This window comes from Ammospiza nelsoni, chromosome 4, assembly GCF_027579445.1.
Source record: "Ammospiza nelsoni isolate bAmmNel1 chromosome 4, bAmmNel1.pri, whole genome shotgun sequence".
Taxonomy (NCBI): domain Eukaryota; kingdom Metazoa; phylum Chordata; class Aves; order Passeriformes; family Passerellidae; genus Ammospiza; species Ammospiza nelsoni.
This window is the reverse complement of record NC_080636.1, coordinates 54143725-54160348: the sequence shown is the minus strand read 5'-3', so window position 1 is coordinate 54160348 and position 16624 is coordinate 54143725. Positions and strand designations below refer to the sequence as shown.

General features: G+C 40.9%; 1 protein-coding gene across 1 annotated transcript; it reads right to left on the bottom strand.

Moving 5' to 3' along the window:
* Positions 1–31: 31 nt before the first annotated feature.
* Positions 32–15545, bottom strand: PRMT9 (protein arginine methyltransferase 9). Its single transcript, XM_059470237.1, has 14 exons — positions 15397–15545; positions 15080–15182; positions 14309–14521; positions 13715–13863; positions 12629–12865; positions 11962–12129; positions 10825–10927; positions 9697–9803; positions 7590–7782; positions 3740–3923; positions 1878–2589; positions 1032–1185; positions 530–652; positions 32–356 (listed from the first exon to the last, which is right to left on the bottom strand). Exons 3-14 carry the CDS (start codon positions 14492–14494, stop codon positions 141–143), a joined length of 2532 nt encoding a protein of 843 aa, XP_059326220.1. The 5' UTR covers positions 14495–14521; positions 15080–15182; positions 15397–15545; the 3' UTR covers positions 32–140.
* Positions 15546–16624: the final 1079 nt, after the last annotated feature.

Below are 16624 nucleotides of genomic sequence, written 5' to 3'. Positions count from 1 at the left end.
AGGTATCTCTTATTACAGCAACAAATCAGCCTTTTTGATCAGTAAATAAAATTTAGACTTTATTACAAAGTAACAGCAGTGTTGTTCTGAACATTCAGTTTATGCATAGGTTATTAAGCACAAATCACACAGGACATTGTTCACCTTTTCACTGTAATGCTGATATTGCTTTTATGGTGTTGGACATCAAGTACAAGTTCATCTCCAACCTGAACTGGGATGGGCTCATCCAGAACAACTGCAGCTTGTTTCCAGTGTGAGGACTCATCAGATGTGTCCAAGCTGTGCTCTTCATCTAGATGGATGTGATACCAGAAGGGAATGGCAGTGACCCGGCCAGACTTACAAATTTGTACCTAAAAGTATTTAAAATAATGATCAGTTATGCTACTTTGTTCAAGGAAGTAGTTCAAACCATTTCAGTCCTTTTCAGAGACAGCTGCAGACAAATCCTGTTTAGCCCACAGGAGCAATTAAGAAGCAGCACTGCAGAAGAGTATTTAAATGCACTTTGGACCCCAGAACTCACCTTCACTTCTCTGCTGGGGCTGTTCTGCAGAGGGCTCATGAGATCCAGCCTTAAAAGCTCTGCTGGCTTGCTCAAGGGTACACAGGGTAATGTGGAGAGATCCAAATACACACGAACAGGTACCTGAAAGAATAGGCAGCCACAGCCATTACAAAGGGAAAAGGTAGTAAACTTAATCATAACACTGAGGTTGCCAGGAATTACTGGAATGGCTATCAGAGATAGACAAAAGGCAAAATACAGCCCTCTAATCCCTTTTGAAACACTGGAATACAGTTGCCTGGGAACAGTAACTGCACAGTCATTCTTCTGTACAGTAACAAGGACAAAACTTCCATGCCAGTTCTAAAACAAACATCACCCATTTTAGCTTATCTCAAGGTCCCTGTGTGGTCACAAAACCTCTCTTGATAATTTCAACAGTGTTTTTTTATAGTTCACACCAAATCTAAACAGCTGCAGCTATGAAACCATGCCTGGAAGCCACCCACCAGCTTCCTACCTTGAACTGGTTGATGAAAGGGGCAATATTAAACCCCAGGGTTGGTTCTGTTCCTTGAACAGCACTCTCCAGCAACAGAGACTCTGATTCTACAAGCATCCCATATACCAACACATACTGTGGGAAAATCTTCCCTCCACTGTGAAGTAAACACCTGTAAAATAAGAGGGATTTCACCTGTAAAGCTGATCAATCAACAGTAATGAGAGAACAGTAAATACATTTAAGAAAGGCACACTAGTTCTTGCTCTGAAGTCAAGTGCTCCTAGGCATAACGTGCCATCACTAAACAGAAAGGTTAACAGCAACGTTTCCCTAGGCCCACAAAAGGGGATAAATCCATTTCACACTTAGTTACCCATTTCCATTACTTTACTTCTCCTCTGCCTTCCTTCCCACTCCTCCTGCGGTGAGGAAGAGCAGCTTTGCTGCTGCCTCCCTGGCTGTTCTCACACCACAGGTTTGTCTTTCAGCAGGACCAGTTTGTTCCAACAACCGTCTGACATGTACCCGAATCTGGGCTTTTCTAACTTGCACTAAAAGCTACCTTGGTTATTCTTTGTTATCCTGCAAACTTCTGACAGACCAAGGAATATGATCATCCATATTCTTTTATTCTATAAAAAAAAATAAAGGAATCTGAGATGGTGAAATCTTGATGCTTAAAAAAAAAAAAAAAAAATGTATACAATGGTCATGCCAGGAACACTGGGAGGTTCAATCCAAGGAAAAACCCTTTTTCTACAGAAGAAACATAACAGTAATTACATAGTTACAAGGAATATTCTTAAAATTTTTCAGGTAATTACAGATTCCTAGGAATATTTTTGTCCTTTTATACTCTACCTGGATATTGCAGCCTTTTCCATCACTTCCTGCTGGATTAAACCTGATGTCTCTATAACATCCAAGATAATAATACTCCACAATTTGTCTGATTTGGGTCTCTGTAGCACCACACTTTCTTCTTCCAAGTGGCTGAGCCAAAACTCTAGTGTTTCCTTAGGGAAGTGGTTTGCCTCTGCAATGACATGAAGTGCTGCCTGATGCTGATCTTTCTCAACAGAACTGTAGGCTCTAACTGGCCCAAGCTTGCCAGCTATAATTGGCAGGATAGAGAAGCCTTCAGACACATCTAAAATGTACAAAGCATCAGGATCCACACCTAGAGAGCTTGTGCTTTGATTCTCTTGGAGGTTTATCCCACTGCCATGCCCATCAACGTCCATGGAGTGCAAGTCCTTGCTTGGATTTAATGACAGCAGCACTTTGCTCATGGCAGCTTTAAAGCATTCATGGTAAGCTGTGTCATTCAGCAGGGCTATTTCTGTGGATTCCAGCACACACACTGGAGTGCTGCCATCCTGTTTGGTGCTTGTCTGAAGTCCAGCCAGAGCATTACATAATTCAGCCTCATTGCCCAAACTCAGTGTGTCATCTCTGTCACTGAAATCCATCCCACACTCTGAAGGCAAGGAAGAAATCTTCTGGATCTTCAAGTAGCAGTCTTGGCAGCAAACTTCCATCATCACAGAATCTCCAGTCTTCACAGCATAATCTTGGCAAAAGAGCATTAAAAAGTCGTGTCAGTTACTTTACAGACACATCACTGAAGTGCATTATGGTGCTTGAAGCAAACAAACAAACAAACCAACCCAGCCACCCCACTATCTCATTTGTTCATATCTGTGCCACAGTATGAGATCAAACCATCAGAGTGTGTGCAGAGCAGGGTGGCCAAGACAGAGAAAGGCCTCAGGGGAAAGGCTTATGAAGAGCAGCTGAGGGCACTTGTTTTGTTCAGCCTGAAGAGGAGCAGGCTGAGGGAAGATATCACTCTCTAGAGCCCCCTCAAGGGTGGCAGTGGAGGGGAAGGTGCTGATCCCTCTCTACTAGAGACAGCACATGAGGCAATGGAATGAGGCTGCATCAGGGAAGTTGAGATGGGACATTCAGAATAGGTGCTTCACCCACAGGATTATCAGTCACTGGAATGGGTTCCCCAGGGCAGTAGTCACAGCACCATGTCTGCCAGAGTGCAAGGAGCACCTGGATAATGCTCTTAGACAGGTGATTTCATTTTAGATAGTTCTGTAAGAAGCAGGAAGCTGGACTCTATGATCCTTACAGGTTCCTTCCAGCTTGAGATATTCTAAGATTCTAGGAAACAGGAAAATAAAGGTGGGTGGATAGAGTAGACTGTTAAAATTTAGAGAAGTAGACTGTTAAAAATTACACTGCCAATGTCTGTACGTGGAGAGCATTCAAGTTGAATCCCACAAGGGATTCAAGGGGTAGGTAGGAATGTTTAGTTTTGGTTTTGTGGCAGTAGCAGCTAGCAATTTCTACCTCACCTTGCCCACCATTCCTCTCCTAAGTTGCTAGTGAGCCAGTCAGTAGCCTCACTTTTTGGAGATGCTCCACAATGCATTAAATTCAGTACAGAAAAAAACCCAACTTAAAGAAAAGCTTTCTCCCAGATCTCATCTGCTTAACAGCAAAGTCCCACAAACAAGCCCTGATGAAGGGACTGTGCTCTACAGACTAGAAACATGATCAGGAACCACCTCTTAGCTACTTGCTGTTGAACTTCCAATCCTATTTAGTCTTCCTAATCTCTGACATAAGGTAACTTATCAAAATGAAAAAAAAAACCCCAAAATGAAACCAAGTTCATGTACCACAAGAAGCAAACCCACAGGACATACCAAGGAGGCCCTGCACAGGATACACAGCCTGTTCCCAGCAAGTTTCCTCACTGGGACTTGTAGAGAGAGAATGCTCCCCATCAAGCTGCAGTACAAACCACACCACAACAGCATCCAATATTCCTCCTTCAGTGACTGGCAGGCTGAGCTTCCAGGGCTTTCTAGCTGCCAGGCTTTTCAGCTCCTGACCAAAGCAGAAAGAGAAAAAAAGGTGGGGGAGTTTATTTCCATAAATAAAAATTGGTTTCATTAAACTAAATAATCCAAAATTTCTGCACCAATCCATGAGGGCACCCAACAGAAACTTGAAGTTACCAAGCCTCTACAATATCAATTAGCATCATTAGTACTCATTAGCATAGGAACTGTCTTCCCACATGCAAGAGCCATTTCCCACATGGACAGCCTGCATCCATGAGAAGCAAACATCTAAGAACACACACATTTAAACCCAGTGAAAACTGCAAGAAAGACTTCAGACTGGCAAGGCTTACCTTACAAGAATGAATAAAAACAGAGCCAGGCTTTTGGCTGAACTCAAGCCAGTGCTCAGGGACATGTTTCACTTAAAACCTGTGTTCAATCAGTTCTAGAAATTTGTGTACTGTGAATTTGCTCAAACACAGGCTTGCAGAGTCATTATAAAAACAGGAAATCAAACATCTTTGAGGGTGTTTTATCTGTTTTATCTGAGGGTGTTTTTACCTGGGCTTTGTAGGCCTTGTGTAAAAGCTCAGGCATGTACAATCTCACTACTGGGAACACCTTAATGTCTATCCTAAAGGGATCATTTATAAATTCTCCAATACTTTACAAAGTTTTGAATATGTAACAGGAATTAAGTATTTTTCCATGTAAAATTTATTTTTCTCAGGAATTACCTTCTGCTATCAACATTCACAAGCACAAAAGGACCAGCCCTAATGTTTTAGTTCCAGCATAAACCAATTAACAGGAGGTCAAGCACAAGGGACCAAAGGTTCTCTCAGTCACAGCCATTCTACTTAGTAACAGCCCTTCCAAAACATTTATCAACTTCCTGATCTGCTTATGTCAACACTTGTTCTCTGTACATTTCAATCTTAAAATACACATGGCAAAAGAAAAGTTCATGTCCTGCTCTGAGGACAGGACTAGCTGTCACTTGCTGGGTTTCTTATTCTTCCCTCTTTGTTCTGTGTTCTCCAAGAGCTTGTCTATCCCTCTTCTCACAACTGAGATGACTGAGCAATGGGCAAGTTAAGATTACTGAATGATAACAAAGTTCACAGTAAGATGTCACTGCTCTTCAAACAGAAGTGCTTTGCTGCCAGTCATCCTTTTGGTACCTCCTCAGCTAGTGAAGGAAAGAGCAGCCAGCTGAAGCTTTGCTGGCATCAAGCCCCTTGAAATAAGACAGCAGGAGCACAAGCATGCATCTGGTTCTTGGTTTCTGGGGAGTTGGAGAGGTACAGAAGTGTATTTGATATTAGAAGTATTCTTCCTGGTTACTCCTCAACAGCAGCAGGCCCAAGGTTCTCATCCAGTGGGTTCTAGTAACTGCAGTGTTACATTGCCATCACTTAAAAACCCATTTGAGGGCTTATTTCAGCTTTCCCTGCTCTCTGCCATGCTGCTTAACCCATACTTATTTCTCACATTTGCCACTTTATAAACCTTCTCCTATTATTTATGCCAATTACAGATTTAAACAGCTGTAGCACATCAGGATGGCAATTCATCAAGTAGTCTTGTTAAGAGAGAGCAACGGAAATAAAGCAATGGCACGGGAATAGGCAGTAAAACCCCAAAATGATTTAATGCCACACATGTCCTCTGAATGAGAAAGACCTACAAACAGAAGGAAAATCTACAGCAAGAATGCAGTGAATGAATTTCCTATGCCTTGATCCACAATTTCTCACATATTCCACACCACAACTTCTCATGAAGGATTAGGAAGAGCCAAATCTGTAACTGGTGGCAAAAGCAGAGTCCCTTTAGGGCCTGAAAGTGAGACTGTGCTTTAAGTACTGGCTGCAGAGGTAAACAGTTCCCCTGCCAGTGGCACTGATCTGCTGCCAGCACACAGGCAGCACCTGGCTGGGTACAAATGTACTTACAGCCACACCTCATTCCCCTGCCTGGGAGGGACTGAGCCGCTGCTAATAACAACAGCCATAAAGTAATCACCATAAAGCAGCTGCTTTTTTGAAATTATTATTATTTGTGAATTCTGACTTATTATTTCTCTGATCTGTACTGATGTTTTTGATGTCTCCTACAGCTCAGTTTGAAAAACACTGTTTTACTCAATTTTAAGCCTTCTCCTCAGTTCTGCCAGTTTAGGTCTGGACAGTTAGCACAAGCAGAACGAATGCAACATCCCTCTAGTTCTTTGAAATAGGAGTTTAGATAATAGGTCTTACAAAATTACCTTACTAGTGCTAAGTGATTTCTTACATGAATTTCTGTTCTTAGCTGGTAATTCTGTACAGTTTTTAAGTTTAGGAGAATTAGAATTTTTTCTTATTACAACAGGAACAAAGACAATTTTTTTCTCATTTTTAGCTGCATTGATTGAACATCCAGGTATGGCCACGACACAACACATTAAAAAAGCCCCAAAACAAAAATCCATACTGAAAGTAACCTACCAGTGTTTGGAACTGCCACATTGCCCAGTGACAAAGTAACAACAAACAGTAACCAAGGACTCCCAACTGCATCAGTGATTCATAACAGAGGCATTTCTTCCTTTTTACTTACAATATCTTAACATTTCATGACAGGAGCACTCCATTAGTCTAACCAAAACTTCAAAAGAGCACTTCTGAAACATGATTTAAAGAATAACACTGTTCTTTACTCTTTAAAATTATCTTTACATGTTTGCCAGCAGGCAGATGCTTAAGAGCAGACATCTCTCAGATGAGAGCAATAGTTCCTTACTGACCCTGGAAGCAGAAGCAACATTAGGTCACAGAGATTGCTCCCCATAGTATACTGAAGAGCCTTGTCTTATTTCATTTTTCATCTCAGGATGTCAGACAAGCCAACTAGGAAAAGCTATTGATTCAGAAACTGCAACTCCTGGCCAAGCAGCAGCCAAGAATAATTTCATTTATATAACAGAATCTATTTTAGGCTCTGACTCAATACCAGCTCCTCACCACAGGTCAATGAGCAAGAAGCACACCAGAGATCAGCTGTATCATCTTTTTAGCAAGCTCAGCTGCAGGGGCTGAGCTCCCTGCTTTCCAGTTCAGGCCTATTTAGCATACACATCCAAATGTATTTTGTGCTAAATACACAAAATTATGCTACTAGATTTTAGAAAAACCCTAAGAGACAAAGGAGCTGAAGTGTGGAATCAAATGGTTGAATAGAACAATTTCTTCATCTGCTCTTTTACACTTACCCACTAACATTTACATTTTTATGCCAGATGGAAAAATACAGCCTTTCTCCTGTCTTCAAGAGCTTTGTGAAGACTGACTTTAGAGAGATAAACTAAGTCAGCTCTATAACTGCATAAATCATTTAGGATGGATCTCTTGCATCCTTCCTTCCCCTCCCTGTGCTGAGGCTGGCAGCTGTTTGATCTTACAGTGAGGTAGTTTATGAAGTTCCCTAAGCTATGCCCAATAAACAAAAAAAGTCCACCTTCAAAAAATTACAGACTGCCGTCTGAGGAATCACATCACCACACAACCAGACAAGCATCAAAACCAGCAGAGGATTTCAGAGCAGCCCTGCCAACTTTGCGCTTGTGAACTGTTCTGAAGTTGAACCCAAAACCAAATGACATATGGGACTTTTCACTATCATAACAAGACTACTTAAGAAGGGTTTTAGAAAAAATCATTACCTGCAGATCGTTGAAATCTACTGTCAGGACTTGGCAGGGCTCTGTGAGGGCTCTGTAACCCCCAGGAATACGACTGAGCTTCTCGGTGGTGTAGGGCTCCACAGTTTCCTCTGAGCCAGCAGCAGCATATGTGGGACTGAAGAACTGCACTGAATTGGACAAGCACACACCAGCAACTTCTTGCATTCCCACTCTGGGAGTAAAGGCAAACACAGGAGAAATTAAATTCCAAGTAATTTGACCAAAAACCTAAAGGAAATTCTCCCTAGGCTAATTATTTTTAAATGTACAGAGTGTTAAAACAAAGAAGTTAAAAAACACCAAAACAGTTCTGTGGTGTTTTTGTCATGTTCAGAGCAGCTCTAAAACACAGAAAATGCACCTCACTTTGAAGAATCAGAACTGAATGCTGTCACCAGAAACTAAAGAAAAGCCCAATACATATTAAGAATTTGATCATATCCTAGGAAAAAAAACCCAATACCAATCAGAGCACAAGCCATAAAGCATAACTTAGAATTGCTGAAAGAATGAGACAGAATACAAAACAGAAGATCAGATCAGGCACAGAGAGATGGCTGTGATATGCAAGATTAACAACAATTGACTGATTATCAACAATTGCTGATTCTCTCTCAGCAAGATGAATCTGTGTTTGATGAGAAATTAAACACACTTTTAAATGTACTTCAGGAAAAAAAAATCATGTATTCATTCAATTCTGGGCTCTCTGTCTACTTCTAACCACTCAAAAAAAAAATAAAATCATGAGGAAAAGCTCAAAGAAAAATTGTATTAATTGTTCAAGGCAGAAACTTAGGCAGAAACTGCTATATTATATAAAAATAATGAGAAAAGAGACACTTGTACACTGCTATTTCATTAGGCCTCCTGCTCAGAAAAAAACATCCAAACCCCAAAGCTCTCCTGTAGATTGTGAAAACACTTGAGGAAATGTGAAGGCACGAACATCAGAGTAATTTAAAGTGATCTGTGTAGTTTAAATCTGAGAACAGGCAAGTGTTTTACATAAAAACAGGACTTGTTATAACAATCTTAAAATTCTTGCTAGAGAAAATGGGATCTAAAACTATAAAGGTAAGAAATTTAAAAGTGACTTTTTTCCCTATACCATATAATTAATTTGCGACCATCACTTCACCTGATCTTTGCCACTCATCAAAATGAAACATCAATTCAAAAATCCAAAGTTAACAGCAAATTAACTTTCATTGTATTTAAATTTTGTAAGTAATGGTCAATGCCCAGTTTCAAGGCAAAACTTCCTCTAACTGATGAATAATTAACTTATAACAGAAACTGTTTTGTGACCATCAACCACAGGAGCTTCTTTCTCTTTCGGGACACTGTCCAGATCTACTGCATTAGAGAAATCACTGATGCAGCCCAGCTGCTTTTAATCCAGTGCACTGGAGCTCCTCTAGAAGTTAGTATTTTCTCTAATCTACAACCATATTAATCCTAAACAAAATACCCCTAGTCCAAACTTCTCAGACAGACTGTCTCCATACAGTGATGATGTTCTAAAAGATTGGAATAAATATGAAAGCAATCGATACACAGTCAGAACTGCACTCAGCAAAGAAACTCTACTGTATGCCAGTCCAGAATTAGGCAAAGAACATTCAGACAGATAAAGACAGCTGGGGTTATCAACACTTAGGCTTTACAGGGGTTAGATCTAGGCTCAGATCCAGAAGTGAGGTATGGAGCAGATTATAAAGAGGGTAAAATGAGGATACAGGCCAAGTGTTAATCCAAGAATTTCCAATTCAGAAATCAAGAAGTAATTTTACTATGAAGGAATTAAATTTCTTTAGCATGTGTTAGAGGCAGGTATTTCAGCATAACTGTGTGATTAAAGGGTCCAGAAAATCTGAACCTCAAAGGGGTAGGGAGGTGGGGCAAAAAAAAAAAGCCTGGAAAAGGGGTGGGGATGGTGAGAGCAGAAATCTTTTTTGTTAAACAGATAATCAGCCATTCAAAAAATAAAGAGCAAAGTAAATGGGAAATGGTCAATAAAACAACCAGTCTCTCTTCCCAAATAAAAAAAGTGGGTTCAAGCTGTGCTAGAGTTTAAACACACCTGTGATGTCTACGTATCTCTTTGCATTCCACTGCCATCCCAAATATTGTAGCACTTGCAGGAATAACTCTGCCATAGTCTCCAGCACTAATGTCTTGGTTTTTAGGCTGTGAAAACATGAACAACAACATGCAATGAGACAGTGGATTATTTCTACCATTACTGAGAAGCCTAAATTACATGTTAGTGAGCCATTCAAGTGACAGTCAAAACTTTGCTAAGTTCTTAGTGACTGGAGAAGTCACTACTCTTTGGCATTCTGTTGACCATTAAAGGAGTGTTTTAAATACAGTGTCTCAATATAACCAGGCATCAGCTTTTCTCTCAAGTCTACTACTTCCTGTGTGTAACTCTAACAAAATGCAGATTGAGAAACACTGTTAGACTACACTGAAACATTCCAGGACTTTTCCCTTATGCATCATTCCCGTACTTAACACTAGAGGTCATCAGTTTCAACTCAGTATAACACAAAAGGTTTCAGCCAGCTAAAACTTTCTTTTTAAATGAGTTGGAATCAAGGCAAGGACAAAATAAAGAGAAGTCCTCTTAGGATGAATATTAGCTTAACAGAGATTAGGCTATTTAAGACTCTTTGTAATATTACTTTGCTTAATGTACTAGCAAAACCACAAAATATAAAGTAAAATCTGAAACCCAGTGGAATTGCTCAGTCTTCCAAAAAGGTTCAAATCAGCAAAAATAAATAAATTTATTTACCAAATCATAATTGAGTGTTCCCAAATAACTCTACCATTATTCAGCATTTTCTGCCTATTCTGGCTGTACATTTAAAATCCACACAAACCCTTTTGCTTACAAAGCTGGGGGACAAAAAAGATTTAAAAATAAATGAATGAACAGTGATTAAGAGTGAACCATCTGTGATGAAGGAAGGTTACATCAGGTAAACATGCTTTGCAAACACATGTTTACTCAGAACACAGAGTTCACAGGAGTACAATGAAAGTTCTGCCTCACTGCCACTTACCAAAATCAAATTCATGGAGCAAGCCCAGATCACTCATTTTTAGCATACCAAAAGGAATGAAGTACTTAGAAGACAAATGTTTCTCATTCCCATATGTCTGGAATGTGTGCACATGCACAGGTACCCACATCACCCACCTTTGGTTGTAAAAGCAGATGTTCCCAAGCATGTATCAAGCTCTCTACAATTCCTTCTCCAAATAAGCCAGCATCGACTGTTTCTGTGACAACCAAGGAAACTCTAGACAAGAAAAATATGATGTGCAACAAACACTCTGCCAGGATGAGCTCAGAGCAAAACTTTTACCAGGAGTTTCAGTACATGTGGACAATTTAATTCTTCCAAAAAATTATGTGTTTTGAATTGTAGTCAGAAGTTATTGAAGATGCAGATAAAAGAGAGCAAATATTGAGCAAGAATTTACTGTAAAGCCTCTTGCTCAGCATTTATAAATAAGTTGTGTGGGAAGAATCTAGCCAAAACAGGAAGATGTTTCAGCCTGGGCATACAGCCAATGATACTGCAGAATATATATTTTGTGCAATAGTATGCACTCATGCATGTGCATAAAAAGGAATTAAAACTCCCAAAACTATAATCAAAGCACAAAAAAATTCTGACACAGACTAACAACTCTAAAATCTTAAGTCCTCTGGAACTAAACGAGAAAACATGTGGCATAATAAGAGGAGACACTTCCAGAACAGCAGTAAGTTATTTATTAATAGCTGACATCTAGTAACTCATTATATGCACTAAAGGGATACATGCATTACAGTAGCTCAGATGATTAGGCAAGCCAATTAGGCAAGGCTTGATTGGCCTAAACCAGGAGCTTCATCATTTCAGATCATGAGCCTGTACCATGACCACAACTTTGTTAAATGTTAGTAACTCGATTCTATTCAAAAGCTGCAGAAGTGAGCCACAAGATCTTAGAAGTGTAAAAGTGTGTTAAAATTACTTTTATGACATAGTAATCTATTTTTTTCCCCGTTGCTGCAGTATCATTACATATGCCCCAAAGCTCCCACCATCAAAGAATTAAACTCCTTAATTTAGGACATTGTTGGTCTACCAATAGAAATTAGGATGATCTGAAGAACATATTGTCATTTCTGCTCCTTAAATACATAAAAGATACTGAGAACTTTCTCACATTTTGAGCAATATCACAGAAGTGTTACTTCCTGTTTAGGTCACAAGACATTTCCTATTTTCTTGAAATGATGAGCAAACTCAAAATACCACCAGAAGAGAAAGCAACAACGTACCTTTCAGGTATGTGCTTTGGAATTTCTATATCAAGTGACTTCAAATGCAGAAGTTTGATCTCTCTTTCCATATTATTTGCTGCCACCACATCACAGGCAAGTTCATACATGGTTTTGGATAATTCGCAGGCATAGACAAAAGATGCTCCCGCCTTTTTTGCAAACATACTGAAAAACAATAATCAGGGGTTTTCCCCTCCTCCACATCTGCTTCACATTTCTACCAGTTCAAGTCTAAAAACCATCCTTAGATTAACTGGTATCTCCTGTGTGAACAATGATATTGCACAAGTTGATACCCTCTTGATATGTTATCAGCAAAAAAAACCACCACAGTTAGCATAAGGACACTCCCTCAGCTATGCTGAATCCACTCTTTACAGTCAATATTTAAAGACAGGACAAATAACATTACAACTTCAAAACCCACGTGAGTAATTCAATTTCAGCAGCACTTACTGGCACAAAAAGCATCTGCAACAAATAATGAAAAAAGGTTCAAAAAATACTACTCCAGACTCACTGGCTTCTGTAAGCTTTGCTTGCTTTTTTAAGTTCTGTCTCCATAAAAGGATCAAAGCGGTTATTTCTTCCACTCTCAGCCAAATTTTGTCAGGCAACCAATACTTTTCTATTAAATTCCTGTGTAACATGCATTGTGGCATACCTCAAGATGCCTGTTCCCGTTCCTATATCCAGGACAGATCTGCTCCCTGAGCGCACAGCGCTCTCAATGGCCCTGAGGTAGGTGAGGTTCCTCTTGGCATCGTTGAGCATGATGAAGTGCCAGCGCTCCACCAGCCAGTTCGCAACGCGGTAGAAATTCTCCCTGGCGTCAGCAAAGTCGGGGTTGAGCTTCACTGCTTTGTGGAAATAGCCAGCTGCCTCGTCTCTGAAACCCATCCTAGGAGCAAAAGTGACAAACAAATGGAAAGTATGCATGCAGCTGTGAACATCTGAGGGTCTGTAAAGAGGTCTTATGTCAGCTAAAAGACAACAGAAATATTTTGTGTTAGTTTGAAAAATTATCTTTAGAAACAGTGCCATTAGTTTATGAAAAAGAATGATTTATAGCTTTACATCAAGACACTGTAAAAGGCAAAGCCAGCTCAGAAACAGCATTGTGTGCACCAACCTTCATCCACTACTGCATCTTTTGACAAAGTAAAACAGGTTTAATTTACAAGAACTCACTGCAACAACATGACAGCAGCAGCTCTGCAATCTAGTCACACAATGTTATAAACTCAAGAATGCTATAAAACTGTGGGTACTCTATTTAACTGGAACATCCTGCAAAACCACCAAATTTTGAATTGCCAGCTTTTGCATTAAGTGCCAATTTTGAAAAAAGAAATTAAAAGAAATCAAACTGTGAATCTGAATCAAGTTTTAACGATACCTACAGCATAATCTCAAATCAGACAGCACTGAAAAAAGCCCTAAATCCATCAATATTTGTATACATTTTAACACAATGCTCAGAGAGGAGTTCCTTTAAAACAAAGAAATTACAAAAAGGAAACCTAACTAAAACCTGGATTATCATCTATGATTTCAGTCTTAAAATTCCACCCTTAGAAGACCTGAGCAACAACAAAACATGGTGGGGTTTTTCCCCATTGTTGCTGTGATTAACAACATTTATTTTAGCACTGGCTACTCTTTTTAAGCTACTTAAGACAAACATATATGAATGCATTTGTATTCACAACATGACCCTTACAAACACTGAATATACATCACTGCAAACCTGAAGAGGTGTTCTCCCATACTGTTACAGATCACTTCATCATTGGGATACAGCTCAAGGGCTTGTTCATAGCAGTTAAACAGATCTTGAATCCGTGCCAGAGAATCCAGTTCTTCTGCCCATTTAAAGAGAGTAAACTGAAATGTTTCCTAGAAAATAAAGCACAGACCACTGAAGTGCTGGGAGTTGTCAGAAGTAGGGAACTGAGCCCTGAAAACATCTGGAGGTGTCCTGGCATACACCTGGACACCCACACACGAGGATCAGCACCCAGCAGTGTTTACTGAGAGCCCTAATGTGTACATTAACATGTGCACATTAATATGTGTGTATATTAATGCAGGCTCCAATACTAACAAGGCCCTGTTTTTATTAAATGCCATTGACACACAGAGACTAAAAGAAGATTCTGTGAACTCTCTTCATACCGAGCTTATTAAAGAAATCATTGGCCATCCCAATTATTACTGATTTTCCAATTCTGTCTTTAATAACAGTAGAAGTCAGTTACATGCAACAAATATCAAAACATGTCACAAAGACCTCAAGAGAATTAGAATAAATAAAATTCCAAGTAATTCGAAGAGCACTTACTTTGACAGTTGTTTTTAACTCAGGAGCTAGATTTAGTACCAGGAGATAGTGAGCATATGCAGTTCCAAAATCCTGGTTCTCCAGGCAATGCTGAGCACTCTGCAAAGACCTGGAAACCAATTCCCGTCTGCTGGCTTCTCGGCCAGCCCTGTGGTTAGAATGAAGTTTGGCATTGGAGTTGGGCATTCTGAAGGATGTAAATACTCACTTATTCTAAAAAAAAAAAAAAAAAAAAAAAAAAGAAAAAGGTCACACATACTATATACTGCAGGTCAAAATGTTTGTACACAAAGTTGACCGATCAAAAAACATTTCCATTTTCACTGGCATTTAGTAAAGACATCTCTTCTCCCACTAAGTCCTAAAGATTTAAAACATCTCACCTTTACATCTTTACACTACTGATAATTCCATCAGCTCTGAGGGTTCACCATTCCAAAGTCAAGTGTGAACCGCATCTAGGTTAAACCAAGTGTTCTGGAAACAGATTACATTTCTGGCTTTGCAAAATTTATATACATAACAGACATTTTAGCCCGTCTCTGACCAGACAGCGTGGCACACTGGCAGTTTATGCACTCAATAAATTTCACAGTCAACCACAAAATCTACAGGTTAAATTTCTTCTCTTTGAACAACAGCATCTTCATAAGCAAAGCCTCACAGAGCTTGAGTTCACAGTTATTTTACACACGGCACCACAGCGATGTTTTCCATTAAGAAAACATTAAAAACACCGACCAGAACCAATATGCACATTTTTATACTTGCCTGTGTTACCGCTGTAACTCTTAAAGACACGCAGGTGAGCACGGCTATAGTATGAAAAGACGGGTCCCAAAGCTGAAGAACACGAAGGTTTCGTGGAGAGGGACTGCAAGAAACACAACACCATCACGACTAGACTTTTTCTTTTCTGTTTTCTTAAAAATACAGTAAAATAAATAACAACCCGCAGACCAAAGCGCCGCGGGACACGCAGAGCCGGGGAGGTCTCGCCGCTGGCACCGGGGCCGGGGCAGCGCGGCCGAGGGGCTGCCCCGGCAGGTGCGGGGGAAGGGGGGGCTTATCCCGCTCCCGGGCATCACCTGCTCCAGGATCATCCGTCACGGGCTCCAGAACCATCTATCACGGCCTCCAGGCCATCAGTCACGGGCTCCAGGCCATCCGTCAGGGGCCGTGCGCGGAGCGGCGCTCCCAGGCCGCGGCCATAGCGCTGCCGGGCCGGAGCCATCGCGCAGGCGCCGGGCGGCAGTGGGTGCTGCGGTAAAGGTGTTTTCATTACCCGCGGCCTTTCTCGGCCCGCATCCGAGCCTCTGGAAGCTGGCAGTGCAGCTCGTGCCAGCGCAGGGCTGTGGAAGGGATCGGCATTTATGCCAGGTGCTGTCCCTTGGCGGTCGGGGCTGTTCAGGGCTGCTCGGCCAGCATGGAAGAACCACCACCTTAAATGCTGCCCAGCGCTGTGTAGCACTGCCTCCCTTCACTGCTTTGTAGTCACGGTGCTCCTGACTCTAAGTTTTAATTCCCCTCTTGGTAAGTTCCCGAGAACCTCAGGGGAGAACAACACCGGCTTTAAGTCACCAACAAGCTTTTCTTGGACCTTTGATTGAGAGCTTCGCTCGGCAGCCGCAGACCGCGAGGAGCAAAATCCAGAGCTTTGCTCCATTTCCCGAGTTCCGTATCCTGCCCCCTCCCATTCCTGTGCCACCGCTTACCTTCCCTGTGGAGCTGTCTGCTCCGGGGACAGCCCCCTTCGGGAACGGGCCCATTCGGAGCCCCGGAGTGCGGCTCTAAAAAGGCAGAGTTCATTCGGTCATGTCCTACTTCTGCGGCAGGAACAGGCCGCGGCATTGTTTACTAATTATGAAGCGTTTGGAAGCTGCTCATCTCTACTTTCCCGTTTCAAAGCATGAATGCAGCTCTTCCACGCTTTTACAGCTGTGCATATTGTGTGTGCGTACCCTTTTAGAAACAAATGAGCGTTGTGTAAAATGCCAGGCCAGCATTTTGAACAAGATGAAAAGAGCACGTACGGATTTGGGAGCATGAGTCTCAATGAAACGCTGTAGCAGCTAAACTGTGAGCTGTGCTAGAAAAAACATAACTTGGTAAAGCACTTGGGCTGAATGAAGTCCATGAGGATGTGTGTAAGTATCAGTATCAAAAAGTATCAAATACTTCATATGAGGACTGAGCTCCAAAGGAGGATATATATTTAATCAATTTATTGATTGGTACTAAGAAGCCTTCATTCAGTTTTGAAAGCCAAAAAAAAGCTGTGAACTTTAAATTAGTTACAGATAGGGAACAACCTTT